This window comes from Vanacampus margaritifer, chromosome 8, assembly GCF_051991255.1.
Source record: "Vanacampus margaritifer isolate UIUO_Vmar chromosome 8, RoL_Vmar_1.0, whole genome shotgun sequence".
NCBI lineage: Eukaryota > Metazoa > Chordata > Actinopteri > Syngnathiformes > Syngnathidae > Vanacampus > Vanacampus margaritifer.
In genome coordinates, this window is record NC_135439.1 from 11,861,817 (window position 1) to 11,877,486 (window position 15,670).

At 39.8% G+C, this 15,670-nt stretch overlaps 1 protein-coding gene across 1 annotated transcript; it reads left to right on the plus strand.

The window, feature by feature from the left end:
- The first annotated feature begins 1,075 nt into the window (after positions 1-1,075).
- oxtra (oxytocin receptor a) lies at positions 1,076-14,194 on the plus strand. The gene is made up of 2 exons (XM_077573248.1): positions 1,076-2,399; positions 13,339-14,194. The coding sequence occupies exons 1-2, from the start codon at positions 1,502-1,504 to the stop codon at positions 13,593-13,595; spliced, it is 1,155 nt and encodes a 384-aa protein (XP_077429374.1). The 5' UTR covers positions 1,076-1,501; the 3' UTR covers positions 13,596-14,194.
- Positions 14,195-15,670: the final 1,476 nt, after the last annotated feature.

Genomic DNA, 15,670 nt, shown 5'->3' on the forward strand with positions numbered 1-15,670 from the left:
AACCTCATTTCACTTTACAAACTGACAATCAAAGTCATGGACATAAAATCAGTAAGACAGACGATGCCACGGTGACAGGGACTGAGCCGAAAGTCAAACAGCAACTCACAAAATCTACCATATATTGAATATTATGATGTAATAAGCTCAACATATGCAGTTCTAATCATCATTGTCATTTTTGTCTTCATCATGCGACAAAGCTACGTAGGAGGGGATGCACACATTCACTGTTGGTTCATGTGTAAAGTCACCACATCTGACACAAGAGCTGACGTTAAAATTCGATCTTTGATTTTGCACTGTCAAAGGGCCATTTATTAGAAAAGTGGACTCTCCAAACATTATTTTTTTTGTGATATTTATTGATTTCCAAGTTGTACAAAGTTTTCTCATAGGAAATAATGTAAAATCCTTGAATTCATAAAAACTTAGCATTCTTCACAGAATGTTTTGATATTTTAACATTTTTAAACTATCTTCGTAGTGTAAAGCAGGGCTGGACTGGCACAAAAAAAATCAGCCCTGGCATTTTGACTTATGCCCACTGGCACAGCCCAGCCTCGACTGATGTTGGTCAGTTTGCTGTCTATATTCAAAATGGATTAATGGACTAGTCCCTCTAAATTGTTGGCCAGTCTCTTGGGGTAAAATGGAGGAAAATAATACTAAAGAGCACTGCATCTGCCTCAAAAGACACCGGCCCACCGGGCATCTGCCCTGTACGCCAGATGGCCAGTCCAGCCCTGGTGTAAAGTTATGTTAACCTTTGTACTCTGAAATAATTCAAAGTCTCATAATTTGAAGACAAATTTCCCGTTTTTAGCTGCCTACCTGGTTATTTTCATGCGAGTTATTAACTATTATGCATTCAGCTATACTAGCTGTACTAGTACATGTACTGTACATGCTATCAATGTTTACCTTATAAAAGTAATAATGCGATGGGTATTTAACTAAATCAATAAATATCCTCAGGTACCTCCACAGAAAGTTGCACTCTTTAGATTTGATGACAGCATGAATTATGTATATATTTTTTTGTTTTCCTTACGTGGGTGTGACGTACGGTGAGCGTGCGCACACGCGCAACCGGTGCGCAGCGTCCCCTAGTGGCCGTGACGTCGCAACCTGTCTGGTGGGACGTGTAGTTGGCTCGAACACAACAGCACACATATGCTGTGGCGCTGCTCTTGTCTGCCCATTGCTAGTGTTAGCGAGGAGGATGCCGGAGCTCTTGTGTTTTGCAGCACTTTTATCCACTTTTACTCTCAATTTTGATTTGTGCTTGGAAATGATGCTGAGAATTTGGTTTGGGATATAACAAGTGAGGTTTGTATTCTTTTATTTTTTTTTAATTTTTTTTTTTTTGCGTGTGGTTGATGTTTGTGTTTACTGTTATCGGGAACCGGAATTGGACGCTGATTCTTGGACCAGTGCAATTAAATTGCACTAATTATGTCTGGAGGATTTTTCGCCTGACGCACGGCCCGCACCAATAATGGAGAGCTTTTTGAACCAAAGTGACTTGTGGCCGCTGAACGACTCCTGGTCCTCCGAACCCAACCAGACCAACCCCCTGAAGAGGAACGAGGAGGTGGCCAAGGTGGAGGTGACCGTCCTCGCCTTGATTCTCTTCCTGGCGCTCACCGGCAACCTGTGCGTCCTGGCGGCCATCCACAGCGCCAAGCACAGCCAGTCGCGCATGTACTACTTCATGAAGCACTTGAGCATCGCCGACCTGGTGGTGGCCGTCTTCCAGGTCCTGCCCCAACTCATCTGGGACATCACCTTCCGCTTCTACGGGCCGGATCTGCTGTGCAGGTTGGTCAAGTACGTGCAGGTGGTGGGCATGTTCGCCTCCACGTACATGCTGGTGCTCATGTCCGTGGACAGGTGCCTGGCGATCTGCCAGCCTCTGCGCTCCCTGCACAGGAGGAAGGACCGCTTCTACGTTGTGTTCTCCTGGAGCCTCAGCATGCTCCTCAGCATCCCTCAAATGTTCATCTTCTCCCTGCGCGAAGTGGGCTCCGGGGTGTACGACTGCTGGGGCGACTTTATCCTACCGTGGGGGGCCAAAGCGTACATCACGTGGATCAGCCTGACCATCTACATTATCCCGGTGGCGATCCTGAGTATGTGCTATGGTCTGATCAGCTTCAAAATATGGCAGAACTTTAAGCTGAAGACCAGACGGGAGCAGTGCATCAGCCTGACGCCCAAGAGCGGAAAAGGAGGCTGCGCCTTGGCGCGCGTCAGCAGCGTCAAGCTCATCTCCAAGGCGAAAATGACCACCGTCAAGATGACTTTTGTCATCGTGCTGGCTTACATTATGTGCTGGACGCCTTTCTTCTCCGTGCAGATGTGGTCCGCGTGGGATCCTGCCGCCCCTCGCGAGGGTGAGTGCAAATCGTTTCATTGCCTTTCGCTCCAAACTGCGCGTAAAAGTCACCGCAGTGTTTCGCGGCCTTTATTGAACCCAAGGCGCATATTTTACATTGTGACAATCTCATGACATCAAACTAAACTGCCACAAAAAACAAAAAATTTAGAGTCATCTCGGTCTGGGTCAATTAACTCTTTCACTGCCAGACGTTTTCAGAAACGGGTTGTTCCCAGTGCCAGCCGATTTAAGCATTGTGACTGATCTTTCAAGGTCCACAGAAAATGTTGTGTTTGGACTGTACTATACTGTACTACCAAATGAAAGATTGGACTCTCATCTTTCATCAGAAAAAAAAGTTTGTTTCTACCTTCTGTTCTTCAGTAATCAACAATAGAAAATGGTTAGTTTCACCGAAATTCTCTGTTTTGAAACAAAAAACGGAGAAAAAGAGCTTTTTGTGAAACGATGTTATTTCATGCACTCTAGTGAATTCTACACTTCTTTTTGTCCATGAATGATGCCACAAACACCTAAATAGTGCTTTACTTCTGTAAAACGCTATCACCAACAATGAAAAAGTGTTTTTGGATTGCAAAATACGTTTATTTCCATTCAACAGTGTAACAATTTGACAAAACAATTTCGCAAACTATTTACAAACTGTGGTACTACTTACAAATATGTGGATGTTTCAAATACAGTTTTTCTTTTTGTAACGCTCTCCTGCGTGCAAGGAGACGCCGCTGGACTCGCACAACAGTTTACTTTCACTTTGTCCGTTTCGCGTGCAAACGTTACACTTTCTTGACCGCCTATTTTTCCGGGGAATAAATAACAAGTAGCAGACTGTACACACTCCTCCGATGAATATGCATTGGACTCAGGGCACTCTCCGTCGTCCGATCGAACGTCCGCCTGTGCGTGCTCGGTTGTGCTGCGCGTTTATGACGCCGACATAGCCGCCGCGTCAGCGTTTCCAATTTCGCCGTCAAGCTCGGATTCACCATCATCATCATCGATGATGATCATCGTCGTCATCAATGTGCTCTTTTAGCGTTGGTTGATGCCTTTCGTCTTGTAAGTGTAGAGCTGCTTTGCAAACGGGCACCACTTCCTCCTCAGCCATCTAGCCCCCCCCCCCCCCCACGTCTCTTACTGCCGCGTCAATGCTTTCCATCCACGGAGTCATCACCCTCATCATCACTATCGATGATGATCATCGTTGTCATCAATGTGCTCTTTTAGTGTTGGTCGATGCTTTTGGTCTTTGAAAAAAACGGCTCGGGCGTGAGCTCCTCGCAACCGGTCGCCATTTTTCCTTTGTTTTCCATTCTGATCTCCTGCTCGACGCTCTAGCTCCGCCTCTACTGACGCCCACACGATCTTGTCAAAAGACAGTCATCGCTGCCCTCTAGGGGCCAAAAATAGTCCTTAGGCACAACAGACCTAATTGAAACTTTCACCACAGATGCGGAAGGCTTCCCCCCACCCGTTTCAAAAAAAAAAAAAAAGATTGGATGACGTATTTTGACGTCATTGGCAGCCCTCCGTAGGTTTTTACTTGACGTCTTTAAACGTCAGTGGCAGTGAAAGAGTTTAAAAAAAATCTCACGGGCACATCACTAACTACTGAAGTAGTGATAATAATAAACTTGTCTCATATTACTCACACATTCACTTCATTACTTTTTAAAATGAGTACAAATATATTCTGTTGTGAAAAGCAAGTTAATTGTAACTTCTGCCACCAAGTGGAAGAGCATGTAATTGTTCTGCATGTCAATATACGTCGTTGGAATAGCAAAGAGTCAAAGACACATTAATTGTAATCAATAAATGTAAATTTTCAGGCCAATTAAGTGAAATTTTATGATTTCCCAGGCAGTTGAGTATAAATGTTTTTCGATATGCCTCCTTTGATTGGCAGGCGACCAGTCCAGGGTTTCCCACCAGAGTCAGGGGGAAATCCTCAATATCACCCGTGACCATAATGAAAACAAGCACCATATTAACTGCAAATGTACAAGCAGTTCTTAAAAACTTTTTCACTTCCCCAATCTCATTTCCTTCTATTCAACTTTTGGCACAACAAGAAAAAAATGTGTGAAATCACTTTGACCTCTCTTAAGCCAGTTGACTTCCTGAGCAGTGTTGAACCCAACCTCATCTCACTCTCACACCCTCATATTGTAAATAGAGAAGGACTACACCAGCATCGTGGAGATAAATCGAATTTTCTGAGTAGAATAAACAAATAATATATAAACACAAATCCATAGTCAGACAATATACATACAAATTCTAAAATACTATAAATATATGAAAACTGGCCCTGAATTATTCCACACTACTGCAAAGTGCAACTGCAATAATAAACGTTGTTAAACTAATACCTGACAGTCGAAATAATTTTAAATAGGGTTCAGCAAGAGGTCAGCAGACGAGGGTCAGTTAGTACATTTTGCTAAAAGAAAAAGACTATATTCGGTCTGAGCCTAAACAGAGTAAAAATAAAATAAATGAATTTTAAAAAATCACTTAAGGATTGAGGAACAATCTCATAACCTTTAGCATGTGAGATGGCCACTCTATCACTTGAGCTATGGCACGCCTGTTTGTTATCATATTGGTGTGACCAAAAGCAGACCAAAAATGCTGGTTTTGGAGGTACGAGGATTCCAACCGACACCTTCGATATACTAACACACAGTAGGAGCGGCACGGCTCAGTGGGTAGATTGTCATTTTCCCAACCCTTGAGGGATTTCTTTCTTTCTTTCTTAAAATATTTTACTCTCTTCCACCACCACTCTTTTTAGACTAGGACCAAATATAGTCTTTTTTAGGGTAAAATTTACTCTAAGAAATGTACTGTGCACAGTTCAAAGCAAACATGGTGAATCAGCAATTAGCTGTTATGCTGCATGCTAATTCTATAAGCTGCCAACAGAAGTGAAGTTAGCCTCAAGTGTAAATGCTTTTAAAGCCACGCTACCCCCCCCCCCCCCCCTACTTTCCATACCTAAGATTAAGGTCTTTTAAAGCATTTCTATAATCCCTTTGTGTTTTTGCACTTTTTTCTCATGATTTATCATTTTAATAAAGTACTTTTCTTTTAAATGTCTTATACTCATCAACTACATGACCCACATTGTGCTACCATGTGCATGAAATGCGCGATATAAATGAAGCTGCCTTGCTCAATGACTAATATAGAGTCCTGCTTCTTATCTTGATTTTATTCTTAGTGCATGTGCCATCGATATTGCGAAACCACTAATGAAACGAATCCTTCCATTAATATTGAGTAAATCAGTGATTCTCAACCACTGGGCCAATGTACTGCGGGAAATTATTCATTTCACTTAATTGACCTGAAATCTATTGGTCTGTCGTCAATCCGTCTTTGCTGACGATGTAAAACAGGCAGAACAATTAAAACCTTAATCAAAGATCCCCAATTCTGAGCTGTGTCCAGAACACAAAGGCAGGCTAGGATGAGTTTTATCTCACAATCAGTCTGGCTGCCATTTGAATACATTAGTTTTGTTCCCCAAAACGCATCCAGTTTTCCTTTTTCGAATGCACAAGGTGCCCTCTCCCACGTGTCCTGTGTCGCCCATCGCGGTGCGCAGTGTCAGACGGCTAATCATTAATCAAATTAGTGTGCGCGACCGCACGCCTACAATCTTTATGTGTGCCCTCTGGGGCCACAACGGAGCGCCTCGTTGACATTTAACAGCAATAAGCTGCAAAGCATGACAAGCGCTGTAGCAGTCCCCCACGGTCATCGGTCGGGTGGTCAGAAGGCCACGCCCATACGGCCGCAGACAGCTGATGGTCGCTTGTATTTCATCTACAAGTCAGCACACTGTCATAAAATGTCAGTTTTACAAAAGGCTGTTGTTGTTTGGAAATAGGCAAATCTAACTGAGGGAAAATTCTGATTATTTGTAAATAGAGTATTTATTAGTCCTTTTGAACAAACATGACTTTTGATTTGTATCATATTTGATACATCCGGTCACAATACTTTAAATTTGTACATTTATAACTGTCAAAAATATAATAATAAACAGACATATCAAACATTAGCATTTCCAAAAATCAGAAAGAATATTTCCCACTATTAATAAGTACAAGTGGTTCTCCTTTCTCAGTTGGGGCGATCTTTCAAGGTCGCTGGAAAAGCCATCAGTTGGGTGATACTGCCCTCTAATGGATTATCCGTGCAATGCATTTGTCAGATCATATACGTCAGGGTTTTAATGGGGGGGGGCGGGGGGGTAATATTATACTCATTTCATCATTCAAATACAATACATTTTGAGCCCTCTATTCATAATAGAGGGCTCAAAATGTATTGTATTTGATATGATACGTTTGGCCTTATAGGGTTAAACATTTTACAGGGAAGCATCCACATAATGTCAACAATTCTGATGCTAATGGTGAAAAAGAATTAGGGACCAAAAGTGGAGAGCGTTTGGTTGAGTGGACAACTAGATGTTTTATTTTTTTTGTGTGTGTGTTTTTTTTTTTGGCGTGGGTTATTTCAGAAAGTAACTTGTCTCAATTAAACAGACATTCCGGTACAATAGATATAAAGTACCGTAGATAGCATTTTGCCACAAAAATGCAAAAAAATTAAAATAATAATTTGCTAAAAGTGTCCCAGATTCTAAACGACAAACTAGCAAGGTTGCTGGAAAAGTCATCAGTTGGGTGATTACTGCCCTCTAATGGATTATCCGTGCATTGCATGGGTCAGTTCACATATGTCAGGGTTTTAATGGAGGAAAAAAATATTATACTCATGAAATAGAGGACTCAAAATGTATTGTATTTGATATGATACGTTTGGCTTTATAGGGTTAAACATTTTACAGGGAAGCATCCACCTAATGTCAACAATTCTGATGCTAATGGTGAAACTGAATTAGGGACCGAAAGTGGAGAGAGTTTGGTTGAGTGGACAACTAGATGTTTTTTTGTGTACGTTTTTTTGGCATGGGTTATGTCAGAAAGTAACTTATCTCAATTAAACAGACATTCCGGTACAATAGATATAAAGTACTGTAGATAGCATTTTGCCACAAAAATGCAAAAAAATTAAAATAATAATTTGCCAAAAGTGTCCCAGATTCTAAACGACAAACTAGCAAGGTTGCTGGAAAAGTCATCAGTTGGGTGATTACTGCCCTCTAATGGATTATCCGTGCATTGCATGGGTCAGCTCACATATGTCAGGGTTTTAATGGAGGAAAAAAATATTATACTCATGAAATAGAGGACTCAAAATGTATTGTATTTGATATGATACGTTTGGCTTTATAGGGTTGAACAAGTAACATTAGCTATTTATTCTCCAGCCCTCTGCTAAGCCGAAGCTGTCAAACCCTGATGACCTCACATCCGTCTGAATGATAGATAAAACGAAATAGTAAAAAGGAAGCAAGCAGTGACTTTTGGGGTATCATGTATATTTATTATTATGGTTTTTGGTTGCGGTTGTAGAACTGAATTACATCAAAATAAGTGCTGTTCAAAATGTCTCTCCTGTGTGGCTGAACAACAAAGCATATTCAATTGTGTGTGTTGACTGAATGTTTAGTTTTTATCTGACCACAAAGAGGGGATATTTGTCTTCCTGATAATGGCATTTCCTAAAGCCACATGAGAAAAAAAAAGAGTCTAAAAAGAGGCTTGAATAATCTCTCGATCGACCAAAACAAAAGGGTCAGGAAGTATCATGGCAAGGTAAGCAAACATTGACGGAGAAAATTTCTCGACTTTTCTTTTGTGTGTGCCCCCTTTATGAAAGGTTCCAAGTGAGTATGTCATTGCCATCCTTGACTCTCTTGCCACAATATTTGCTTTGGACCTAAGCAGTCACTTCAGCGCCGTGTGGTGCATTTTAGCGGACTCACCTGGCAAACAGCTTTTTTTGTTGTTGTAATATTCTCCTGTCTGCATGGTGTAGGAAAGCTTGCTGATGGCTGTTGTCCACGTGAACAACCCTCAATAAGGCCACGATTGCGCCGTCCACGTGCCAGTGTTTACGTACCAGAGATAGGCCAGAGTGCCTGCTGCCTGTGTGCAGATCACTATCCATTAGACTGACACTAATGTCGACTCAGACAGACAGCAGACAGCTCTGAACAAGCCAAAGATCCTCCATCCAGGTGCATCTCAACACAATTGAATCAATATCCCATTTCTATATTAAAATTGTTTAATTGATTTATTTAACATTCAAAAAAAAAAACAACAACCTCTTAATAATATGTTTTTGTTTTTTTTAAAAGGAGAATTGAAGCTACAGTGACGCAACACCAACTCTTTCCCAAACACACTTGGTAGGCTGCTGGTTAGCAATTAGCACCAAGGTTGCTGTAGCTCTCAAAGGTGTGTGGGAGTGCACATGCACCATGCTGACCACCAAGAGCCGGTGTTGTGACTTGGAGTGACTCCATGTCCCTTGCTTTTTAAACATGAGGCGTATTTTATTTAGCAACTCCAGAAGGTAGCACATGTAACATCATCTGTGTTATTTCTGTCACGAATGGCAATACGCCTCCATACAAAAATTACAGGGTCAACCTTAAATGTTTTTTGACAATAATACGTTATATGTGACCTCACTAGTCTAAACATGCCATTCTGATTCACGTTACATTTGTGGAATATGAGTTATGCAGCAAAATCCAGATGTTTTTATCCATCTTAAGCGGCGGCCATTTTGCCACTTGCTGTCGACTGAAGATGACATCACAGTTGTTCAGGGCTCAGGCAATGACCAATCACAGCTCACCTGTCTTCTGAAGCTGAGCTGTAATTGGTTGCTACGTGAGACCTTAACAACTGTGATGTCATTTTCACTCGACAGCAAGTGGCAAAATGGCCGCCTTCTGATATTGATAAAAACTGCTGGATTTTGTTGCTTAACTCGTATTCCACTAAGGCAATATTAACCAGAATATAGCATAGAACATATTATTATCCATATTTTTTATTATTATTTTTAAAAAAAAAATTTGGGGGGGCTTCCCTTTTAACAAAACAAAGGCATACAACATTACATACAAAGCAGTCATTATAACGCAATTTAGCACAAAAATATGAATATATATATATATATATATATATATATATATATATATATATATATATATATATATTTGTTGGTAATGGGGACTAGTTGTAATTTACTATTAACAAAATGGGCAGGATTCCATGAGTTGCTACATTTTCTAATTAATTTGCTTTTAATTTGGAAAAAAAAGAGGTGCTGTTCATGCCACCAACATCCAACATAAAACACTAATACCACCTAGTGGCAGAAACATTACCTCAACACAAATCTATAACTCAATGTTTTACAGTCAATTTAACTTGTTTGGTGTTTTTAACTCCAAATAACTTTATGAGTTACTGTATTATGAAATTGCTGTTGTTACAAACAGATATCCCAAATATTGAGATGCATCTATTAATCAATCAGTCAGTCTATCAATGGTAGAGTTTCGCCAGAATCCTAAGTAATCATCTAATCTAGAATTTATATTTTTTTTTCTAGAATTTGAGTCACACACACATGAACTATAACAGAGAGTGATACACAAACATCTGCTGCTCCAGCTGTGAAGGGGAAACAACTTCATAAGTTTTTCATGGTTCACCTCCCACAGGTGTTATGGCCCGCTGCCCCAATACTTTTTATTTGGCATTAGAATTGCATCCAGGTGGCAAGCAGCACGGTGCACTTGATGATCTTCTCCCGTGATATTTCATAAAGTGACACTTGACTCACTTTTGCAATATCCTCTTTGAGCCGCTCCAATTGTTAAGTGCTGACGTGGAAAGTGAAAATGGCCTCTCACCTCCATGCTTCATCCATACGGGTGCATCGTCTCATTTATTCTTTGGCTCGGCTTCAACATAGAAACACATCAGCATTACGAATTTGCGAAAATGATCAGCGGGCAGTAATTGCGACCGCAAAAACGCTCCATTAGCCGACACCTGCGATTTCACATTTAGCCTGCGTGGCTCGCTTTGATGGCGACAGCAAAGCGCTGGAAGGTGAACGTTAGGCCGGCTCAGACTGGCAATCTCCAACATATTGCCTCTGAAAAAAAAAAACTCACCCCCACTGAGCCTGCTGACTCACCCTGGCTGTGCTATTGATTTGCATTCAGCACTTAATGGCCACGAAGACCAAGGATTTTCAAACCTGCTAAAGGTCGACATATTTTTAAAAAAAAATATTTCTTTCTTTTAAACGCCACAAGAACAGCAAATAAGAATAATGGAAATATTTAGGAGGGGGCCTCTTTTTAATGGAGGGGGGTGGGGTCGCTATCCGCACTAACTTTCCAATAAATGAGCCTTGGGCCCCTCATGAGGGACCCGTTTTCATTCAATCAATCATTTAATGTGAGTGTGATCATTCAAATGAGAATGCGTCGAAGCCTTGCATTTACGTGAGAGCTATTTCAGCAATGGCATTCTTAGATGAAAAAAAAAAATAAGACAGACAATACAAAATCATTCATAATTGAATGTTCGTCACCCTCCAGAGGCAGCAGAGAAGATCCGCTGTGTTTTGTTTTTCTCATTACAACACACTGATATAGAAACAATAAAACCCTCGGTTTTAATTGAATTGTAAGCTGTATCTTGATGTATGAGTTGCGTTCACAATTCAAAATGGATTATTTTTCAATTGGTCTGGCAGTTTTTGGATACAACTGACATCGAATGTAGAATTAAAAAGTTTGGGCATCATGATTTCATGATCTGTTGCATGCACCTTGGCCACCAGGGGGCAGGTTAAAACATATATTTAAAATACTCGTAGATTTGGTGGAGGAGCAGTAAAGCTGCAATAAAATTTGTTTAAAATAATAATAATAAATAATCTATGCCTGTTAAGGTTTTTATACACTCATCTTGTGTTACTGTACTATTATAGTTGTTAAAAGGTTTGTAACCTCATGTCTCTTTTTTAAAACTCATCTATGCCTTTTCTGATTTTGTGTTAGCATTAAGTTAGTGGACTTTCTTAAGACAAAGTTCTGTGGTTTGGTTAAAAAATTTTAAAAAAAGTATTTTTTTTAAAAGAACAGGGGCGTGGCCATATACTGCTACCTGTAGTTCACACTGGATTGTTAACTTCACTGCTGCCATCCAGCTGTGGAATGCCTGAAGTTCACTCATGTCAAATATTTGCTCGCAAGACAAAGAAAAGAAAAAGAAAAATCAACAAGCGACAGCTCGTAACTGGAAAATTACGGGAAAAGGCAGCATGCAACGAGTACACGCTTACAATGAGTAGAAGAGGAAAGTTGTGATTGAGCTCTATTAATATAACTCAACAGATTGGGAAGAATATGTGGATTTGAGTATTGAATTACGACAGGTGATGCTAATTTCCTGTTAGCATGTCAAAAGGATTTTACTTTAGCATAGCGCTAACAATGTTTTTCAAACAAATGTCTTTGATTATAATGTTTTTAAAATCACGTATCAAAATCATGGCTAACCCCTTCGGACCCGTAGATGATTGCAGTGGACGTGACATATTTGCGTGTCTAAACCAATAAAAATCCATCATTTTGAGGATGGCAACACTTCTGGCTCATGATTGGATCCTAGCTAACCAAAGTTGATTTGCATGATGTTCATGTTAAAAAAATGTTACATATAAGCTTGGTAAGTTTACAACACGTTACAGCCATAATATCCTGGCGTCCAGTATAACAAATAAAAACATGAGATACCCCCCCACCCCAAAAAAATAATTAAATAAATAAATAAATCCATGTTGTTCTTATGTGGGAAGAATCAAACTCAGTAAAAAAAAAAAGTGAGTCTGACGGGGTTAAATCTCAATGAATGGCCCATCCCTAGTTCTGCATGTCACTGTACATTGCTGACATCTCATTGCTTTAGCTTTGTACATCCAACCTTATATAATCATTGCTTTCCATGGCCTTTCACACGTCATTTGTGCCGCACCTTTTTTTCCCCTCCTAGTGCAGCAGGGACGCAAACAAGCTCCCAAAGACATAAGCAGTCAAGTCACAGAGGTTATAAGACAATTACGGAGATGGTAAACACATTTGTAAAATGCCACATGGACGACAGAATCAACGCGATGTAAATGTCATCCTGTATGCCGCCACGTACGACGATTTGCTGTGATGTATGGTTTCATCTTCTTTCATGTTATAGGATTAGATATAGTTGCTAGTAAGGATTTTTTTTTTTTTAAAGATTATTCTTGTTTGGTCTAATTCAAGGTCATGGTTATTATGGGAGCTGTATAGACATTAACAATCTCTTCCCACTCTTCTGTAAATAGCAGACGTCAATACTAAACACATTTCCAATTCTCACCTCTGACGTGATCAAATCCATCTTAACATTCTGCACAGGATAATCAGTCAGGATCATCTTTAGAGCCTCCTGATAATTGCGCCTAGTGGTACAATTATTTGAAAGATCTGAAACTAAAGATTAAAGATTAAGATTTAGGCCAATGCGATGTGATTTTCAGTCAACAGCAAGTGGCAGAAAAAGGCAAAACGGTCGCCTCCTGAGATGCTTATTTCATATTCCACAAATGCAATGCACCAGTGGGGTGCATAAATATGTTATTGTGAAGAACATTTTTGGCTTGAATTTCTTTCTTTTTTTACTTCTCTTTAATAAGGAAAATCCTGCTGCTAATGTTTGTTTATACAGGATTCCATTTGAACTGTCTTTCACAATTTGTTTTTGTTTGTACTACATTGATATTTATGAGTAGAAAGCTCAAATAAATATTGATGCTCTGACAATTTACTTGACCTCAGCTTATGTATAGTTTATGAATGGATCGGTCCGACTGTGTTTTTCCTCCAACCCGACGCTTCCCGTCCTGACCTTTCCTGGCCTTCCCCGCAGCCATGCCCTTCATCATCTCCATGCTGCTGGCCAGCCTCAACAGCTGCTGCAACCCGTGGATCTACATGTGCTTCGCCGGCCACCTCTTCCACGACCTGCGGCAGAACTTCCTGTGCTGCCCGGCGCGCTACCTCAAAAAGTCGTCGCGGTGCCGCTGCGAGCGCGACTTGGACTCCAGCCACAAGAGCTTCTCGTCCACCTTGGTCATCAAGAGCACCGGCAGCCAGAGGAGCATCACGCAGACGTCCAGCACGTGAGCGCAAAAGACTTCATGAACCAGAAGGACACTCGTGAAAAAGAAAAATGAGTTATTTTATTTACAGTACAACCATATCTGGTGTAAATAGAGAATTAATAAAGGAAGTGCAATTGATATTTTCAGGATCATAATGGAATAAGCCAAGCAATCAACAACACTTGTTTGCTTATTTTTACGTTTGTTTCTTTCTTTCTTTCTTTTACCAGCCACAATATTATGCAACAACAGTAGTACTGAATCCGTTGCAAACTTTGTAAATTTTGATTGACGCTGTCAGAGAACAAGTCATTAGAGATCATTTTCATTCAAAATGATTCAAACCGCCTTCCTTGTAAATTATGTTCATACGTAAAATGTGCAAACTTTTCTTCCAGGAAAACGAATATTGTTTCATGGTGTTGAATTTAAATTGTTCTTTTGTCATCATTTCATTACTACTTAACTTACTTATATAGATATTGCATAATTTGTCCTACAAGAGGATTGACACCGTATTGTGATACCAATCATACCGTGAAATTCGACAACACATCTACAGTAATTGCTTACATTATTGTGTGCAGCTGCGAGTATAAAACCTGTGTGTCTGCATGTGTGTGTGCGCGCTATACATGTTTATACATCGTGCATCTGCTTTTGATTGCATAAGTGTCGAATATTTATACGCTGTACTATGAGATGTGGAAACTGTCATTGAAAATAATTCATTATTAAGAGAATAAAATGCAAAAAGAGGAGCTCTAGCTCTTTATTTACTCATTCGGAAAATATTCCACATTCATTTCTAATCACAGTTCATTGATTATTGCCACCATTCAGTAGGAGTGATCTGAATGAAAAGAAACAAAGCACTGACCAAGGATCCCTAAAGGGTATTTATTGGACTCATTAAAAATGGAACCAACATGTATGCATTATATACCATATAAAACAATCATTATAAATCTCAGACAATTGCCGCAATGCTTTGCCCGTAGTCCACAAATTAGTGCTGTCCACTCAAGGCTATACGTTGATGTCTGAAAAAAGTAACTACAATCAATATTTAATTTTGGCCAGTAGAGAGAATGTTGATAGTGCTTTGCATTAATAAATGCTGCTAAATGTAAGATACAATCACTGAAAATATTTCATACTCTTGTGTACAGAATGTTAATGTTAGTCTTCAACTAATTTCATATAGTCGGAGACATTGCCCCCCCCCCCCCCCCCCCTCTTTAGTGACCATGTTTAGTGAAAGAGGCCTTGAAAAGTCGTTGGCTTCTTTGAACCAAACATCTTGTTTTAATACTCAAAGGAAAAAACATAATTAAAACAATTAGTCCCCTGAATCAAAAACATTTTTGATATAATGGTCCTTTTGTTTTTATACTACACTGCAATATGCAAACAGTATTAGTGGAGCAAAAAAAATGATGAAGGAAATGGTCTGAAGTAAGCTAGCTAGCTATAGCTAGCTATATGCTATGAGCTAGCTGGCTATAAATTAACGCTACGTATTTCCTGCCATTTGCTAATCTTACCAACAAAATACAAGTGCTCAGTTGGACTTTCATCACTGTTTTGTACTGTAGTCAACATTTTACTACAATATACTCCACTGCTGACATAATTCATAATTTCCCAAGCATAAACGTTTGCCCATTATTGCTCAGTCTGCTGGACTTCCATTTATCTTTGTTGTGAGTGGGGAAGTCTCATTCACAGATTATTAATCATAATAATGTTCTTCCATTTCCATAATGCAATTTAATATCCGCACAGTGATAGAAAACTATAATGTATCAACTAGAATTAAGTGACTGTGGAGTCAGGAATATTGACCCTTAATTCAATGATTCCCAACCACTTGTGCTGCGTTGAGAGACCACATCAGATGTGGAGGAAATGATCCAATTTTATTTAAATGGTCTAAAAAAAAAAGAAGAGATTATTTTACGACTGAGTGAAATGTAGGTACACATTAGGCAATTCATGATTCTTCCACTAGATGGCAGAAGGTACAGTTCACCATGTCAGAGTTATTGTGCATTTTCAGTTCATTCTGGTTTCACCCAAAAGCCCAGTATCCTT